This window comes from Megalobrama amblycephala, linkage group LG14 (assembly GCF_018812025.1).
Source record: "Megalobrama amblycephala isolate DHTTF-2021 linkage group LG14, ASM1881202v1, whole genome shotgun sequence".
Taxonomy (NCBI): domain Eukaryota; kingdom Metazoa; phylum Chordata; class Actinopteri; order Cypriniformes; family Xenocyprididae; genus Megalobrama; species Megalobrama amblycephala.
The window spans coordinates 48990378-49008600 of NC_063057.1; the positions used below are offsets into that span (position 1 = coordinate 48990378).

The 18223-nt window shown below is 36.8% G+C and overlaps 2 protein-coding genes across 3 annotated transcripts in view; one reads left to right on the forward strand and one right to left on the reverse strand.

The window, feature by feature from the left end:
• lamb1b (laminin, beta 1b) overlaps positions 1 to 1166 on the forward strand; it is a 38300-nt gene extending 37134 nt beyond the window's left edge. The window contains exons 32-33 of the mRNA XM_048154432.1: positions 738 to 897; positions 979 to 1166. Of these exons, the coding sequence (XP_048010389.1) occupies positions 738 to 897; positions 979 to 1115 (297 nt within the window). The 3' untranslated portion in view covers positions 1116 to 1166. The remainder of the gene's footprint in view (positions 1 to 737; positions 898 to 978) is intronic.
• Positions 1167 to 4622: 3456 nt separating this feature from the next.
• tmcc3 (transmembrane and coiled-coil domain family 3) overlaps positions 4623 to 18223 on the reverse strand; it is a 48365-nt gene continuing 34764 nt past the window's right edge. For both annotated transcript variants that reach the window (XM_048155045.1, XM_048155044.1), the window contains exons 2-4: positions 10851 to 11800; positions 9184 to 9319; positions 4623 to 6417 (exon numbers count right to left, since the gene is read on the reverse strand). In XM_048155045.1, coding sequence (XP_048011002.1) covers positions 6115 to 6417; positions 9184 to 9319; positions 10851 to 11800 — 1389 coding nt within the window. In that variant the 3' untranslated portion in view covers positions 4623 to 6114. The remainder of the gene's footprint in view (positions 6418 to 9183; positions 9320 to 10850; positions 11801 to 18223) is intronic.

Consider the following 18223-nt stretch of genomic DNA (forward strand, 5'->3'; position numbering starts at 1 on the left):
CGATACCAGATGAGGAATAAGGGTCTTATCTAGCGAAATGATCGGTCATTTTCTAAAAAAATACAATATATGCTTAAGAAAGTATATGCTTTATAAACACAAATTATCGCCTTGTAAGTGCTTCCGCTTTCCGTATTCTTCAAAAAGCTTACGCTGTATGTCCTAAGCCTTCCCTATTCAACTTACGTAATGAATGTGGCGCCAGTTCCGTTTTTTCCGTAAGTAGAATAGGGAAGACGTAGGACATACAGCGTAAGCTTTTTGAAGAATACGGAAAGCGGAATGGTGGAAGCACTTGCAAGGCGATCATTTCTGTTTATAAAGCATATACATTTGTATTTTTTTAAAGAAAATGACCAGTCGTTTCGCTAGATAAGACCCTTATTCCTCGTCTGGTATCGTTTAAAGCCCTTTGAAGCTGCACTGTCATTTTGACCTTCAAGGCCATTGAAGTCCACTATAAGGAGAATAATCCTGGAATGTTTTCATCAAAAAAAAAAACATTTTTATCAGGAATTTTTTATTCAGAAGTGAACTAATCTTTTAACCACAGGCATTAAACTGTTACTTTTCTTGAATATAGCATATGTCTATGATTATAGCTATATAAATATATAGAATATAGCAGGTTTGGTTACTTCTTTTTATTTATTTTATTTTTTATCTGGGATACTCATACATCATTGACTCTTAGACACTTTGAAATAAGCCTGTGTGTGTAAATTTGTGTATTTTAGGAGATTGACTTGAACGTGCAACCTAAGTACCAACTGGCCAGCGGTCTGATAGATCAAAATGCAGCAGGTGTGATTGATGCACGTCAGAAGGCCGAGCAACTACGACAGAAAGCAAAAGATCTATTAACAGATGCCACCAACAAACTACAGAGACTAAGAGGTAACCATGCTCACGGACTCAAATATTTGATTATAGATTTAACTATGATTCCTCACTTTTCTTTCTCTTTATCTCTTCCAGAGCTGGAGAGATCATTTGTGATAAATCAGCACACTCTAGTGGAGAAAGCTCAGGAGCTGGAAGGGCTGGAGAATGAGGCCAGAGAAGTACTGCAAGAACTCAGTCAGAAAATCACCATCTACAGCACCTGTGCTTAACTATCAAGAACTAATAAATAAAAAGCTCAGACTATAATCAGTCGTCAACTATGTAAATGCAATTTTGTATTGTCATATATAAGTTACTAACTGCACGAATGCAATTCATTTAAGACATTTTATTGAAAAACAATATAAGATTTTACTAAGACAACTCAATATATTTTTGCTTTTTCTGAACTATGAAAAAATTCTCCCAGTTTATTGTGTCCTATATATGATATTAGAAATCCTACAGTCAGTTTAGGTGGATAGCCAGGTATTTTTCAGTTTAGTTTGCGCCAACCCTGGGTTTTAACCACCATGAAAGTGGCTTGGGTTTAGTGGTTCAACGCCATAGTAACTTGAATTCCACGGCTAACCTTCTCTGGGGCAGGTTATGTTCCTGGTAATACATCTCAAACCAAAATTGGACCAGTCATCTGTGAGCAAAGTAACATGTCTGATGCAATAAAGTCACTACCCATGTTTCTACTGCAAATTAAAGGTCACTACATGTCCAAAAAAAAAAAAAAAAGCTTTTAGCAATGCTTACTTATATAAAATAATAATTTAGTGTGATTTAGATATTATGTAAATATTATACCCTTAATCCATTACACATGTACAATTTTAGTTTATTACTTAATTGAAATGAATATAAAAATATAAAGGTAATATAAATAAGCTTTGGTATCAATAGATAAATCTATAAAAATGACTACATGTGAGCTTAAAGGGTTAGTTCACCCAAAAATGAACGTTCTGTCATTAATTACTCACCCTCATGTCATTCCACGCCCGTAAGACCTTTGTTCATCTTCAGAACACAAATTAAGATATTTTTGATCAAATCCGATGGCTCAGTGAGGCCTCCATTGACAGCAATAACACTCCCTTTTTCAATGCCCAGAAAACTACTAAAAACGTATTTAAAACAGTTCATGTGACTACAGTGGTTCAACTTCAATATTATAAAGTGAAGAGAATACTTTTTGTGCACCAGAAATAACAAAATAGCGACTTTATTCAACAATATCTAGTGATGGGCGATTTCAAAACGCTGCTTCGTGAAGCTTCAAAGCTTTATGAATCTTTTGTTTTGAATCAGTGGTTCGGAGCGCGTATCAAACTGCCAAAGTCATGATAACTATTGAAGTTTCAAAACATGTCGTAACGAAGCTTCGTTCACTGAAATCATGTGATTTTGGCACTCTGAATCACTGATTTGAAACAAATGATTCGTAAGATTCATGAGGCAGTATTTTGAAATCATCCATCACTAGATATTGTTGAATAAAGATGCTATTTTGTTATTTTTGGAACACAAAAAGTATTCTCGTCACTTTATAATATTAGGGTTGAACCACTGTAGTCACATGAACTGTTTTAAATATGTTTTTACTCGCTTTCTGAGCACTCAAAAAAGAGTGCTATTGCTGGCAATGCAGGCATCATTGAGCCATCGGATTTTATCAAAACTATCTTAATTTGTGTTCTGAAGATGAATGAAGGTCTTACAGGTGTGGAACGACATGAGTGTGAGTAATAAATGACAGAATGTTCATTTTTGAGTGAACTAACCCTTTAAATTTTCAATTCTCTCTATACCTCTGTCAACTATATAAACTAACTTTTCAACTTTTATGTGCACTGATATAGCAAGATTTTTTAGCTTTTTGGTCTCGTAATATTCTCCAGAAAAGAGAAGTGAATCGCAGATTCACTGTTCCACAGCATGTGATTGGCTGTTCGCTACTGATGTCACACCTAAACAGGATCAAAGCCTGAATTGACAGAGAAATGAGGGACGTTACCAACTGAGTCTGAGTCATGTTACCAACAAAGCCTGATTAGATTGGTTTGGTTTTGTCAATGCAAAACTAATCCTGTAACCCTGAGTTTGTTCAACTACCATCAAGGTACAGGACCCTGGTCTGCAACAATCTTTAGGTAGGTATAGCAGCACATGTCCACGTCCACATGAATAGCTGGACCCAGGGATTCCCAGCAGAACATTGCCCAGAGCATCACACTCCCTATACTGACTTGTCATCGTCCCACAGTGCATTCTGGTGACATCAATTCCACAGGTAAACAGCGCACGCGTACACGGCAGTCCACGGGGTGGGACACATCGGATCAGGCAACCTTCTTCCACTGCTCCAAGGTCCAGTTTTCATGTTTGTAGGCGCTTCTGATGGTGAACAAGGGTCATCATAGGCACTCTGAATGGTCTGTGGCTATGTTGCCCTATACGCAGCAGAGTGTGATGCACTGTGTTGACACATTCCTCCCATAATGATCATTAAAATTTAGTGTGACTTGTGCCACAGTAGACCTTCTGTTGGCTCGGACCAGACCTTTTGTTGCCCTCGAGCATTGATGAGCCTTGGGCGCTCAACATCCTGTCGGGTCATCCTGTTTGTGGTGTAAATTCTCAACATTGCTGACCCGGGATCAACCCACAAGCCTTGCCGTTTATAGGCCCACTCTCACCCAGAAGCCTTGCCAAAAAATTGCCTCAGATCTTTATTCCTGCCAATTTCTCCTGCATCCAGGAGATTGTTTATTAAGAGAACTGATTGTTTGCTTACCATTTAATCTACCAAGACCTTAATATGTGGCCTTGTTAGGAGATGATCAGTGAAATCCACTTCACCTGACTGGTCAATGTTTTGGCAATAACAATTTAATATTAATGATATTAATATTTTTTTATCCATGATGTCGACAAAGTTGATGTTACTGAGAATAACTTTGGACATGACAACCAAACCTCAGGCTAATTCAAGAAAACGTACAGTATAGTCGCTTAGAAACTGTGGTTCAATTTGAGAGTCGGTTCTTTTCAATGAATGCGTCACACAGTAAGCAAAAAATAGGCTACATCGGATACTCAACACTTCACTCAGGTACTGAATTGTTTGGGTGTAAAGCAGAGGTCTGACAGTCTCGTCTCGGTCAGTATTCGAATGGAGTGGATTGTCATGCCTCTAAGTTTATTACTTTACTTATATATGGAGTCTGACGAGACAATGTATTAAAGGGTTAGTTCACCCAAAAATGAAAATGCTGGCTATGGAGGCCTCACTGAGCCATTGGATTTCAACAAAAATATCTTAATTTGTGTTCCGAAGATTAACGAAGGTCTTACGGGTGTGGAACGACATGAGGGTGAGTAATAAATGACATTATTTTCATTTTTGGGTGAACTAACCCTTTAATTGAAGCTTTTTTTTCCATCATGCTCCGTTTCCTGTATCAGCCACAAGAGGGCGACAACCATCTGAAAGTCGCTGAAGCACAAGCGTCATCAGTGACCTTTGAAAATAATGAAAGACATTCAAGCCTTGAAGTCTTGCAAAGGATTATCTTTCAGGTAAATAATGTCAAACAGCACAGGTAGGGATGTATAAAAAAAAAGAAAAGAATGGAACAGCTACATTTTCACAGTATCTTAGTTCAAAAATGGTTCCACACAATGAGAGATACATCAGGTGGTTGAATAAAGAAAGAATCGTAAAATAAGAGAAAACGAGGCCATTTATTTTAGGTTTTGACAATATTTCAAATCAGACCAGTTTCCTACCAGATGGACACTGAAGCATGTATAAAACAAATAAAATCACTATCCCCATGCTTAAAGATAAAAGGCCTCTAAAACTAATTTTACACCACATCTTAGTTCACGTTCATGGGTAAATTCAGATTTTGTGACTTATACAATCTTCAGTCAAAACCACCACAGGCAGGCACACACTCAAAAGGAACATGGTAATAATGTTTAAATCAGTTTGCATTCTGGATCATTAAAGCATACATTAAACAAAGCTAATTAAAAATATATAAAAATAGTAATTCTAACTTCCACAAAGAACAGTTCAGAATGTTACATAAACTTGACAGAGACATTTGTTTCCTTCTCTTGTTCTAGTTTCTATAACCCCTAAGGCATTTCTATTAGCAAACAAAAAGAAGTGTTTGTTTCTATAGTTTGTGGTCAGTACAGAGCACCGTTGCTCAGACTAAAGATTAATAATAATAATAAAAAAAATTAAAAAACCCCACACAGAATCTCAAACTTGGGCGCCGTGTTTAAAGTGCCGGTGAAAAGAACTTCAGGTCATTTCAATAGTACAAATAATGCTAGAAAATGTAGTCTTAGTAAACGAATGAAACTTACAAAGCATGTCAAAAACACGTCTGGCTTGTATTTCACCCTAAATTCGAAAAACAAACAAAAAATTTTTTTGCATAAAGAAAATCAAGCCCTTAAAGACAAAGACATGTTCTGCATTCTAACATTGTTTAGAATTAATCACATCTCCCCAAATATCTCATTACTGCAATAACATCTCATTATTACAATGAAAAAAACAAAACATGTTATATATTAAAATAACTGTAAAATTATTGTTTCCAGAATCCCATTCATCACAGACAGTAATAAAAACCTAATAAGAATCAAGAATGAGAATTTCTCAAAAGTAAAACACCCATAAAAATGCATCATCATGACATTGTCACAGTACAAAAAAGGAAAATATGCTCCCTAGTCTTCATTTTCTTTATGCTATATATATATATATATATATATATATATATATATATATAATTTTTTATTTTTTTCCATTCTTTTTGTTCTTATGATTGATTGTGGGATGAAATATGACCCAGATTTGTTTTTGTGAGCACAAACATGCCATCGCCACCTAAAAAAAAGCACATTAAATTTGTAAAAAGGTGGTGAACCTTTACTTTTAAGACACGGCTGACAAATGGAAACATGTTATTCGAAATAACACAATAAAGTCACAGAGATGGACCCGTTTTTGCTACAGTACATCATGAATACTATCTTGCTCACATAAACACAAACACAAACACAAAATAGACAAAAAGTGTAAGTTAAAGCCATTGTCTTAGAACAGTCACATTGTGAAGGGAAGATCCCTGGAGGAGCACTTGATCTGACGAGAACGTTGCTGAACATGCATACAAACGCGTTTCACGTCCCTCATCTAGGCAGTAGCATTCGTTCAATTGCGCACTGCAAATGCTCCCAGTTGCTCCAGCCATACACCAGTAGACAAACGCATATGAATGTCCCGAACACATGTAGACGACTTCGCATTAGCGGAGCGGAAAACTTAGCAGCGGTGGAGACGCACACCAAGATCACAGTGACGATGGCCAGCATGATGTTAATGCATTTTCCAAGCAGCACTTTGGCGTCGGCACCTTCCAACTGCAAGACCTGCTGCTGCTGTTGCTGTAACTCCAACTTACTCACTCGCGTCTGACAAACTTCTAAAGCATCCTGCAAAGAGGGAAAGACAGAGATACTGCAATTCCAGTTCTCAAAGCATTTCAAAATTGCTGATATTTAATACAACAGCACCCGAAATTCTAGAGTGATAATACAGAGCGCTTTGAGCAGGCAGCGGAAATTGCACGTAAAGGGTTAGTTCACCCAAAAATGAAAATTCTGTCATTTATTACTCACCCTCATGTCGTTACACACCCGTAAGACCTTCGTTCATCTTCGGAACACGAATTAAGATATTTTTGATAAAATCCGATGTCTCAGTAAGGCCTAAATCGCCAGCAATAACACTCCCTTTTTCAAACATTAAAAACATATTTAAAACAGTTCATGTGAGTACAGTGGTTCAACCTTAATATTATAAAGTGATGAAAATACTTTTTGTGCGCCAAAACTAAAAAAATAGCAACTTTATTCAACAATATCTAGTGATGGGCGATTTCAAAACACTGCTTCATGAAGCTTCAAAGCTTTACGAATCTTTTGTTTCGAATCAGTGGTTCGGAGCGCGTATCAAACTGCCAAAGTCATGATAACTATTGAAGTTTCAAAACACTTATGACGTAACGAAGCCTTGTTTACTGAAATCATGTTGTGACGAGCAGGGTGGGCGAGAGCCGTGAGAGGCCGGTGACGTGAGTGTTAACGAGAATCAGCTGCGCTTTGCACCGGTCTCGAACCTCTCACGGAGGAGCTCCGCAAGCATAAAAGTGGAGCGACGACAGTGAAGGACGAGAGAGGACCAGGCTTGGATTTTACTTTATGTTTTATTATGTTTGTGTGGCCGGCAGATGTCCGTGAGGATCTGCCGGCATTACTTTCATTTTGTTCTTTGTTTATTTTATATTAAAGTTATGTTTAAACGTTCGCCGGTTCCCGCCTCCTCCTTCCCGTACATATGAACTGTGTTACACGTGATTTTGGCGCTCTGAACCACTGATTCGCAACAAAAGATTCGTAAAGCTTCGAAGCTTCATGAATCGTCCATCACTAGATATTGTTGAATAAAGACGCCATTTTGTTATTTTTGCCGCACAAAAAGTATTCTTGTTGCTTTATAATATTAAAGTTGAACCACTGTAGTCACATGAACTGTTTTAAATATGTTTTTAGTAGCTTTCTGTGCATTGAAAAAGGGAGTGTTATTGCTGGCGATGCAGGCCTCACTGAACCATCGGATTTCATCAAAAATATCTTAATTTGTGTTCTGAAGAAGATGAACGAAGGTCTTACAGGTGTGGAACGACATGAGGGTGAGTAATAAATGACTGAATTTTCATTTTTGGGTGAACTAACCCTTTAAAGTCTGTTTTGCAAAGCTTGTTTCTTTTGGAACAATTTTTGTTGAAGGTAAAATCTAACTAACAAACTAAATGGCCAAATTATCTTTAAAAAGGTAAGTGCTCAAGATTAACTTCTTGTTTATTCAACTAAAAATCAATCACGCTTGTGATCATCAGCATCCCAACCTGGTGCGCTTTCCCAAAAGCATTGTTTGCCAACTATGGTTGTAAGTTCCATCATTATCAACATAGTTCAATGATTCCGTGTTTCCCGAAACCATAGTTCCAATGAAAGTTTGCAAAGAAAAGTTGTGTGGTTAGAATTAAAGCTCATGATTTGTGATTAGAAGCAGAGATTCATGTTTCAAGTCCATCTGACATGTTTTCTTTTAAATGAGCTTTTTTTTTTTACCAGGCTCCTATGTTCAGGTTAAGTAATTTAATTTTAATGGCAATTAAAAGGTTATTAGTCAGTTATTGAAATGCCTTATTTTTAAATTTGTCACTTTAGTCAATTCATTGGAATTTAACAAATTTGACTGTCTTTTGCTGCAAAACCAGCAAGTCCATGTGCGGGTTTTTTTTTTCCGCAAAAACCTCTAAGTCCACCTCTTTGGACAACAAGACAGAGTAGTTAGAAACGTCAGTTTCTATCAGTTTTACAGCAGCAAAAGGAAAACTGTTGTGTTTACTTGCTACTCGTGAAATCCTGCCACTGTAACAATCGACAAAATATGATAAAAACTTGCAGCTCTGCAATTGAAAGCCGGCTCATGCGCACACCGTCATTCATCTTGAAATCATATGATTCGATTTGCATCTTCTGATTGGTTCCTCTGTGGGCTTTTGCTGACAAAGGAAAGTGGCATTTAGCAGTTTATGCCAACGAACCGGTATTTCTGGTATTATACCGGTATTACCCACAACTCCAGATAATAAATAAATAAATAAAGTAAATTTTTTACATTAAATTAAAACATCTTTATCTGTCATAACTATTGGAGAGAAAGAGTGCAGACACTGTACAATGATGAAACTTTCTAGGGTTCATGCATCAGCTGCCTGTGTATGTGCACACTATCAAATGAAGTACACATTCAAAGGCTATGAGTTCAGATGCTTGCATACAGTAAGCATTCACATCAAAACGGAAGTATTTGAGGTTAACGTTTAAAATGTAGTGTTTTTCAGATTACCAGTCAGACATAGCCTGTGAAGTCTTAAATCCAGAGTCAAAATCAGAACATTTTTGTTGTCTACAATACATGTGGAGTAAGATTTTACTGTGAGTCATTGTAGTTGTGGCTGGTTAGGATTAAAGCCCGAATTAACCTCATTGCTTATCACGTTGCGGCTGGTTTGGACATAGAATAAATATACGCTGATATTCCTTTTGAGTGCTGTACATAAGTTTAGGATGATTAGTCCTCATGTCCATAGTGTTTGAGTGTTGTTGCATGTGTGTGTCTGTACATACCTGTATATCTCGAGCACGTTCATAAGCCTGATAGGCCATTTTTTCCTCAATGCTTGCTAGTTCCTGTTTGAGGTTTGCGGTCTCATTCTGATGAAGCTCAGTGAGGTCGTTCAGTTGGTCTTCCAACCGCTCACACCTAATATAGAAGAACAACATGAATATTAATTTTGAGATTTGTTAAATATTACAGTTAACAGGACTTTTTATGTTAAAGTGTTTTTAAAGAAGAACTTTAAAAGGTGAAGTGTGTAAATTTTAGCGGCATCTAGTTGTTGTGAATTGCAATATAGAGAAGCTACGGTGACCAACACAGGACAAATATGTCATCACCTGAGACAGAAGAGAGTAGGTAGTCAAGCAAACGCACTCTGTTCAACAGTTTGTCCATTTAGAGCTACTGTAGAAACATGCCAGCGCAAAATGGTGACATAAAGGGTTAGTTCAGCCAAAAATGAAAAATCTGTCATTAATTACTCACCCTCATGTTGTTGTACACCCGTAAGACCTTCGTTGATCTTCAGAACACAAATTAAGATATTTTTGATAAAGTCTGACGGCTCAGTGAGGCCTGCATCCCCAGCAAGAAAATTAACTCTTTCAATGCCCAGAAAGTTACTAAAAACATATTTAAAACAGTTCACATGACTACAGTGGTTCAACCTTAATGTTATGAAGCGACGAGAATATTTTTTGTGCGGCAAAAACAAAATAACAACTTTATTCAACAATATCTAGTGATGGGCAATTTCAAAACACTATGAAGCTTTAAAGCTTTATGAATCTTTTGTTTCGAATCAGTGGTTCGGAGCGTGTATCAAACTGCCAAAGTCACATGATTTCAGTAAAAGAGGCTTTGTTACGTCATAAGCGTTTCGGAATTTCAATGGTTCACCACTGGGGGGCGTGACTTTGGCAGTTTGATACACGCTCCGAACCACTGATTTGAAACAAAAGACTCATAAAGCTTTGAAGCTTCATGAAGCAGTGTTTTGAAATCAGCATCACTAGATATTGTTGAATAAAGTCGTTATTTTGTTTTTTGGCACACAAAAAGTATTCTCGTCGCTTCATAACATTAAGGTTGAACCACTCTAGTCACATGAATTGTTTTAAATAGGTCTTTAGTAGCTTTCTGGGCATTGGAAGTGTTAATTGTTTCTTGTTGTAGTGTTGTTAATTGTTGTTCATTCCGAAGATGAACGAAGGTCTTACGGGTGTGGAATAACATGAGGGTGAGTGATTAATGAAAGAATTTTCATTTTTTGGTGAACTAACCCTTTAAGATGTAAGGGGACCCGCGGTGTATGTACACAGAAATACACCACTGAAAACATAGTTATGTATATTATATTGCATTTCTGTCAATAGATCCTCCTAAAGTTTATACATTGCACCTTTAAGTGAGATATGAGAGAAAAGGTCATTTAAAATATAAAAATATGATAAATGAGCATACACAACTTAATGTCCAATGTCGACCATTACCGATAAATTAAACTAGTAATAATTTTAATATCGCTAATATTTGCCAATAACCAATATGGTACAGATACTTTGTGTATCCCTATGAATACTATATTCTTAAAAAAACATTTATTTACACATCACAGTTGTGTTGCACACTAACATATTTGTATTAAAAAATATGACTATAAAAGATTATTAACCTGAACCGCTCCTCTTGTAGTGTTTGTGTAATATTCTCAAATTCACATTTAAACTGGGACTTTAGAGTCTCAATGTCTTCTGCCAGTAGATTCTGAGTATCCCTCAATTCCCTGATCTCCTCCCAGGCTTCCACCAGCCGGCTGCTGCTTTCCCCGTGGCCTCCTTCTCTCCCCGACCCGCTGTGCTGTCCAGTCGCACCTGATCCAGCCATATGACCATTACTCTCAACTGACACCGACGTCCCTGTGGAGCACTCGTCATCGCTCGGGTATTTGGGTTTAGGGGTTAGTGTGGCGCTGCCGCTCAGAGTTCGGGCTCCCCCTTCCGCCTGCAGTCCACTTCCCGTCTCCATGGAGCTCTTCAGCTGTGCGATGTTGTCCGCGCTACCAAACTTGTTGCGAATGAGGTTTGCTATCTCTCGAGGCTTGCTGAAGAAGAACGGCGGCGACAGCGAAACTCCTGGACCAATAGTTCTGACTTTGTCCAAATGTACGTGGCGGCCACTTCCTGTGACAACGCTTTCCTTGAGGTTGTCTTTGGGCATTTCATTTTCTTTGGAGTGTGTAGGAGTGTGTTTGGTCCCATTCGAGATGTCACACTCCTTCATCTTGCGTTGATACTGCTCTAGCTTCTTCTGCAGCTGAACAATATTGTGTGCCGTTTTCTGGTTCTTTTTCTCAAACACATGTTTGATGCGGCTGCTTTGCTGCTTGTCGGCGTTGTTAATGAGTTTGAGATACTCTGCCACGTTTTCATCCTGTAAATTTTGCTCGATTCGCAGCTGCTCTTTCACTTTTAGAACTTTCTGCTGCAGGGTGTCCAGACCAGAGCGTGATCGTGGGGTGTCCCGTACCACCAGATCAGAATCCAGGTCTAAACAAGTCTCAGAACCACCTCTGCGCATGACCAGTGGCACGCTAAGAGTGTTCACGTCACCGCCTCTCTCCGCCTGAAAGGAAACAGAGAAAGAATAAAATGAATGAACTTTTAAAAGGATATGATAAAAGTGTGCTTTTAAAAAGTTCTTGCATTCAGTACTAGTCAAATATTTACAATATATGTGATATTACACTGTTGTTTTACTATTTTTAATATACTATAATTTTTAAATTAGCTTTTGTTTTAATTTATTTTAGTTCTTTTTTTAATATTCATGCTTTTGTTATTTTTAATATTTCTATTTTTGCTTTCATTTTTATTTCAGTCTTAATTGTACTTCAACTTATTTTATTTCAGTTTGTTGCCAAGGCAGCATTTCTGTTTTTCATCTAATATTTATATTTTATCTCAGCTTTATTTCAATTAACAAAAACTCTTTTTAATAGTTTTAGTTATCTTTTTATTAGCACCATTAAGTTTTAAAGTGCCTGGACCTTGTGTTTTAACCCATATGAGTTAAAAGTGAAAAGTAAAAGACAAATATCTGTATATTTCAATTAATTAAAAGGGCTAACACCATTTAATTTCTATTGGAGATGCCATATGTCTCAAGGTACTCAATTAGAAGAAAAGTTTTTAATAAATATTGTAGCTAGCCAATAGATGACGGGGCACAAAGTTGGAGAAAATCCAGAAGAGTCATGAAACTGCCTCGGCAACCATAGAACAAAAGGATACATAGTTTATTAGAACAGGAAATAAGCCAAGAAGTCAATGTTTTTCACAGTCACAGTCACATTACATCACTGCCCAGAACTGAAAAAGATTCAGGATTTCTCAAATGTTACCACCATGGATGAAGAAAATGGTTCCTCATTTTCTTTTTCTTTTTTTTCCATAGTAATGAAGATTTAGGTCAACATTTTTTGGCCTGAAATAAACTGTGGACCCAATGAAGTGTAAAGAATCAGATTAAGCCAGAAAATAAAAATCCCGAAATGAGGAAATGAATTAAGCTCTTCATAAGGTCACTTTATGAACCTGTGCAATAGGCTGACAATAATAAGCCATCCCTAGAGTCCTAAAGGACATAAAATGCATTCAGGCAAACTAAAGGGGTAGTTCATCCAAAAATGGACTCAAATTCACTCATAATTTACAGGTCAATCTATCTCAAGTGGTCCAGTGGAAATGAATTTCTTCACACACACAGTTCTTACAGTTTGTTAAAAAGGGAAAAAAAAAATGTGTTGACCAACAGAAAGATGTTTGGCTTGAATGTGACCTCTGTGTGAGCTGTGCTTCATATCGCTACACTATTGACACCATGGACATGTTCAAAAAAATTTGCCAAAATTTTGCTAATGTAACCACACCTTAAACATGGAAATTTAAATCAATTTTGAGTACTACATTAGGCCGTAAGTGAAAATCAGCTTTTGTTCCAAGGAGTTAAGACCATCCTGAGCTGAGATATTGGAGGTTCCCATAAACATCTAGCAATATTTGTTGTGCGACATGACACAAAAACAGTTGCCATGGTTAAACCAAATAAAATCAAAAACTGGTGGTTTTTCAAGACCAATACATAGAGATGAATCATTTGGGGAAAACGGATAAATTAAAAAATTAATTCACGTCAGACTTCTTCTTTTTCTTCCTTGCAACACAAAAGGAGATTTTACTGTAGCAGAATGTCTTAGGTGCCAAAATTGATGCCAAATTAAACTGTCAAGTTCCAAAAAGACTAAAAAGGCACCATAAAAGTAGTCCATACCACTCATATCTTTTAAAGCTATTCGATCCCTTTAGAATTTAAATGGTTATTCATTCTTTTCAATTCTGAAAATGTTCCCTTTTTCATCCTTGCAACTCAAAGGAGATTTTACTGTAGCACAATGTCTTAGGTGCCAAAATTGATGCCAATTTAAACCGTCAGATTCCAAAAAGACTAAAAAGGCACAATAAAAGTAGTCCATACCACTCATATCTTTTAAAGCTATTCGATCCCTTTAGAATTTAAATGGTTATTCATTCTTTTCAATTCTGAAAATGTTCCCTTTTTCATCCTTGCAACTCAAAGGAGATTTTACTGTAGCACAATGTCTTAGGTGCCAAAATTGATGCCAATTTAAACCGTCAGATTCCAAAAAGACTAAAAAGGCACAATAAAAGTAGTCCATACCACTCATATCTTTTAAAGCTATTCGATCGCTTTAGAATTGAAATGGTTATTCATTCTTTTCAATACTGAAAATGTTCTCTTCTGTATTAGGTCTAAAAATCTCCCTGGCAATTCTAATCAGTTCAAAAATGGTGCCTTCAATTACTTAAAAAGCCTAAATTAGGTTTTTAAGCTAAGGTGGAGATGAGTATTTTTAGCTAATAAGGAAAATAATAAATGATAATAGTAGGTTCATTTTTGGGTGAATTATTCAGAATCAAATTTCTCTTCAAGGCTGTGAAGATTACGTCAGTCCATTCTCCAGCCTTACTAAGAGCTACATTCAGCATCTCAACACGTACAAACACGCTAACAAGAGACAGATGGAGGCTGCAATTTCCTACGTTATAAGCCATCAGTTTGGCTTTAGAAAAGCTCTTTCCAGAGCAGAATACTTATTATTATCGGTTCTTAGGGGTGAATTATCTGTCTATGCTAATATAAAACTTTATTCAGATGTCTAAAATGTCAGATATTTACATTGAAATCAAATTTGTCGGTTACCATGGCAGCTAGCCATACAGGCCGACAGAGATCAAGGACATGGGCTTTTATGACTCGACTGCAGTGAAAGAGAGAGAAGATAAGACAAGCAAATGCAGACCACAGGGAGCAAATACACCATCAACTCAAGCATTACTGGCACAGTTAATGAATCTGAATAGAATTTTTTTTCCATATAATACATCCAATAAATCATAAATTGGGTTCAAGCATATGACAACGCTTAATGCTTTTATTTTAACACACATTGTCACACTCAAACTCATTTTGGCTAAAAGCTCTGTGGTTTAATCTGTGGTGATGACAACGGCAAAATTTTGCAAACGCATCAAATGTCAGACATCAGTTCACTTAGTTTCATTTCACCATTTCTCAACCATAAAGATGGTACAGAGTTTCGGGACAGTTGACTGAAGTGTAACTTGACCTATCAGGCCAATGTTACAATCTCACAAAATCTTAGATTCATTGATCATTTTTTTAAGGTGCTGCCTGTAATTTTTTTTAACTGCATTAAAGCATAAAAATACCATATGTTTGCATCTGAAAAACAATGCTATGTGATTCTGCCCACTGCCAATTTACCCAATAGTATTTTGACAGTTGGCGAAGGAAAAAACTAAAATATAAGCATATTGCAGCCATGGAAGCCAGCAAATTAACTGAGTAAGAGATCACAGATTCTACTCGACCTTAAAACCCTTGACATCCATTTAAAAAGCTCTATAACCAGAGGCATATTAAAACATGAATAAATCAACTCATCAGTTTACAGTGTAAGGCTCATTGCCTTTCATTGTCAATTACACTTGTTCCTGTTGCATGCCCTCAATCTGGCAACCCGTATGAGCATTGAGTCTGAAAAGGAGACTCTCTCCATTTTTAATTTGGACTGCAGTACCCATTTCAACCACTAGTTGTCAATATTACATACTGCACCTTTAAAAGGGATAGTTCACCCAAATATGAAAATTATCCCATGATTTACTCACCCTCAAGCCATCCTAGGTGTATAGCACTATCTTCTTTCAGACAAACATATTTATTTAAAAAAAAATATCCTTAGTCCTCCAAGGTTTATAATAGTTGTGAATGGGGGCCGTGTTTTGAAGTCAAAAATAATGCATCTATCCATAAAAAAAAGGCCTTCTGAAGTGAAGCAATGCATTTTTGTAAGAAAAATATTTATATTTAAAACTTTATAAATTCAAATAACTAGCTTCCGGCGGACGACCGTACACAGAATGCACAAGTCGACAAATGAGAAATCCTCTGACGCGATGTAAGACGCAGGATGTAGGAGTAGCGTAAGCTTAGGCTTATGGATATTTTTCTTACAAAAACACAGCTTCGCTTCAAGGCCTTTAATAACCCTCTAGAGTTGTATGGATTACCTTTTTTATGGATGGATTATTTTTTTACTTCTAAACGCGGCCAATTGCCATTATAAACCTCGGAGGACTAAGGATTTTTAGTTTTAAATATATCTCTGTGTTTGTCTGAAAGAAGATAGTCATATATACACCAGGATGGCTTAAGGGTGAGTAAATCATGGCATAATTTTCATTTTTGGTTGAACTATCCCTTTAATGCCTGAAACATTTTTGTAAAGCTTTTTTTGTAAAGAAAACTTAAAATATAAATACTTGAACTCCAAAACTAGCACAATTATGAATCTGTTAATAGCAAAACACTAATAGTTGAATATTGCCCAATTAATTGGCCTGTCTAACGCATTCCTTTATAAATAAACATGTCTTTTCTTGTTGAATAGCGTTTAATGATTAATGCTTGTAAAAGAGCTCCATCATGTTTGTGTATGTGTCATTGACACACCTCTGAACCTCTTCTGACTTTGACCAGACTGTATCAGTATCTTCAGGGCAGAAACAGTCCTCTGGAGAACTAGGGCAGTCAGATCAAACGTGTAACAAGCCGTCTGCTCATATAACCTTCCTTACTTTCTCCTTCCTGTGACATACACACACCTGGCGTCTGACTTGCATGATCGGTGATCTGTGCATTTATTATTTTTTTTAAAATAATGATTTAATAATAAAAAGAATAATAATAAAAAGTATTAAATTATATTGATTTGTTATTATTCAAATATTACATATTAATGAGTATTATTCATAGTCAAATTATTCATAGTCAAACGATTCTTGATATTTATAACTGAAACTAACACAATCTCTATCTGCTCTTACAAAGTGAAACCTGTTAGTTTACAATTTAAAAAGTACATGTTTTCTCTGTACAGCTAAAGCCTGACTGAGGTTTACACCACAACAAATTGAACAAAGAATGTGTGTACTCACTGAGATTGTATAATCCAACCCTGGATTATTACTCGAGAGAGAGAAAGAGAGAGAGAGGGAGGTTAAGATAAAAAGATTAGTTAGCATGTGGCTCTTGGAAGTGACCTCACAGTGGCCTATCATGTGAAGAGCTCTCAGCCTTCGAGTAGAGAACAATTCTGAACACAGAAGACTTATAAAAACCCTGTGTGTGTGTGTGTGTGTGTGTGTGTGTGTGTGTGTGTGTGTGTGTGTGTGTGTGTGTGTGTGTGTGTGTGTGTGTGTGTGTGTGTGTGTGTGTGTGTGTGTGAGAGAGAGAGAGAGAGAAAACGCTTGTTCACATGCTTTATATAATGCTGAGGTAAACAGAAAGAATACTGTTGAAATGAAACCATCTTCATGAAATTGAAATCAAAACTAATGGAACTTTCTGTATGTCACACACACTCAAACAAGTGACCATGAAAAACACAATTTATCATTTGCATTCAACTGAGAAGTGTTTGATTGCCAAATGGAGACAATGAGGAAATGAAAGAAGACAGTAAAAAAAAAAAATAAGCAAGCCTAAAAATAACAAAAATGCTGAGATGCCAGTTTCTGACAGACACAATGCTTAAACTACAACCCAATGCAGCTGGATAGACACTTTACGTATTACACACACAGCACAAACAGAATACAAGAGTAGATATAAGATCAGTTTTCCACCCTCACAGGAGAGGTGTTTTCTAAACTCTAGATCTAATCTGAAATCAAACGTTCAAAAAGCTTGGGCTCTGTCGTAATGAAACAGGTTTTTCTATTGGCTATCCCCTAAGATAAATGATAAGACTGGTTTAACTGCCCACACGGGCTGTGTGACTAGTATGCATACTTTAAAGGGGTTTCTACAGTCTGTTTTTTTTTTTTCCAGATGAACTGATTGAATTTAGGCTTTTATTTACATATAATCAGGGCTTGACATTAACACCCGCCAACCCGCCAAATGCGGGAAGATTTCAGCTGTGGCGGGTAAGACAGCCACTCCCACTAGCCACTTGGCGGGTGAATATAATTTCAGTAAGCCAAATGAAAAATAGCCAAGATCGGATCACAAAATTACAATTCAGCACAATCTTTATTGATTAACTTGCGGTTATGTAGGCGGAATCGCGCTGAATGACACAACAGAAGCGCTCGCGTGCGCGCTTTCTCTGTCTCGCGCGATAAGTTCTCCTTGCGCCTGAATACGCACACACGGATGCAAGATCGTGTGGACCAATACAGTCGGCTAGCTTACGGCTATGTGTTACACAGCACATTCAGCAGCCCCCAAATTACCTGTCTGTCATTAATGTTAATCAAACATCAAAAATGTTAAATAAATGTATACATGTATGCTAAATAAACATATGTATCTGAAAGAAAAAATATATTTTTTTAAATTACTATTTGTAATTTGCTTCTAATAACTATACATACC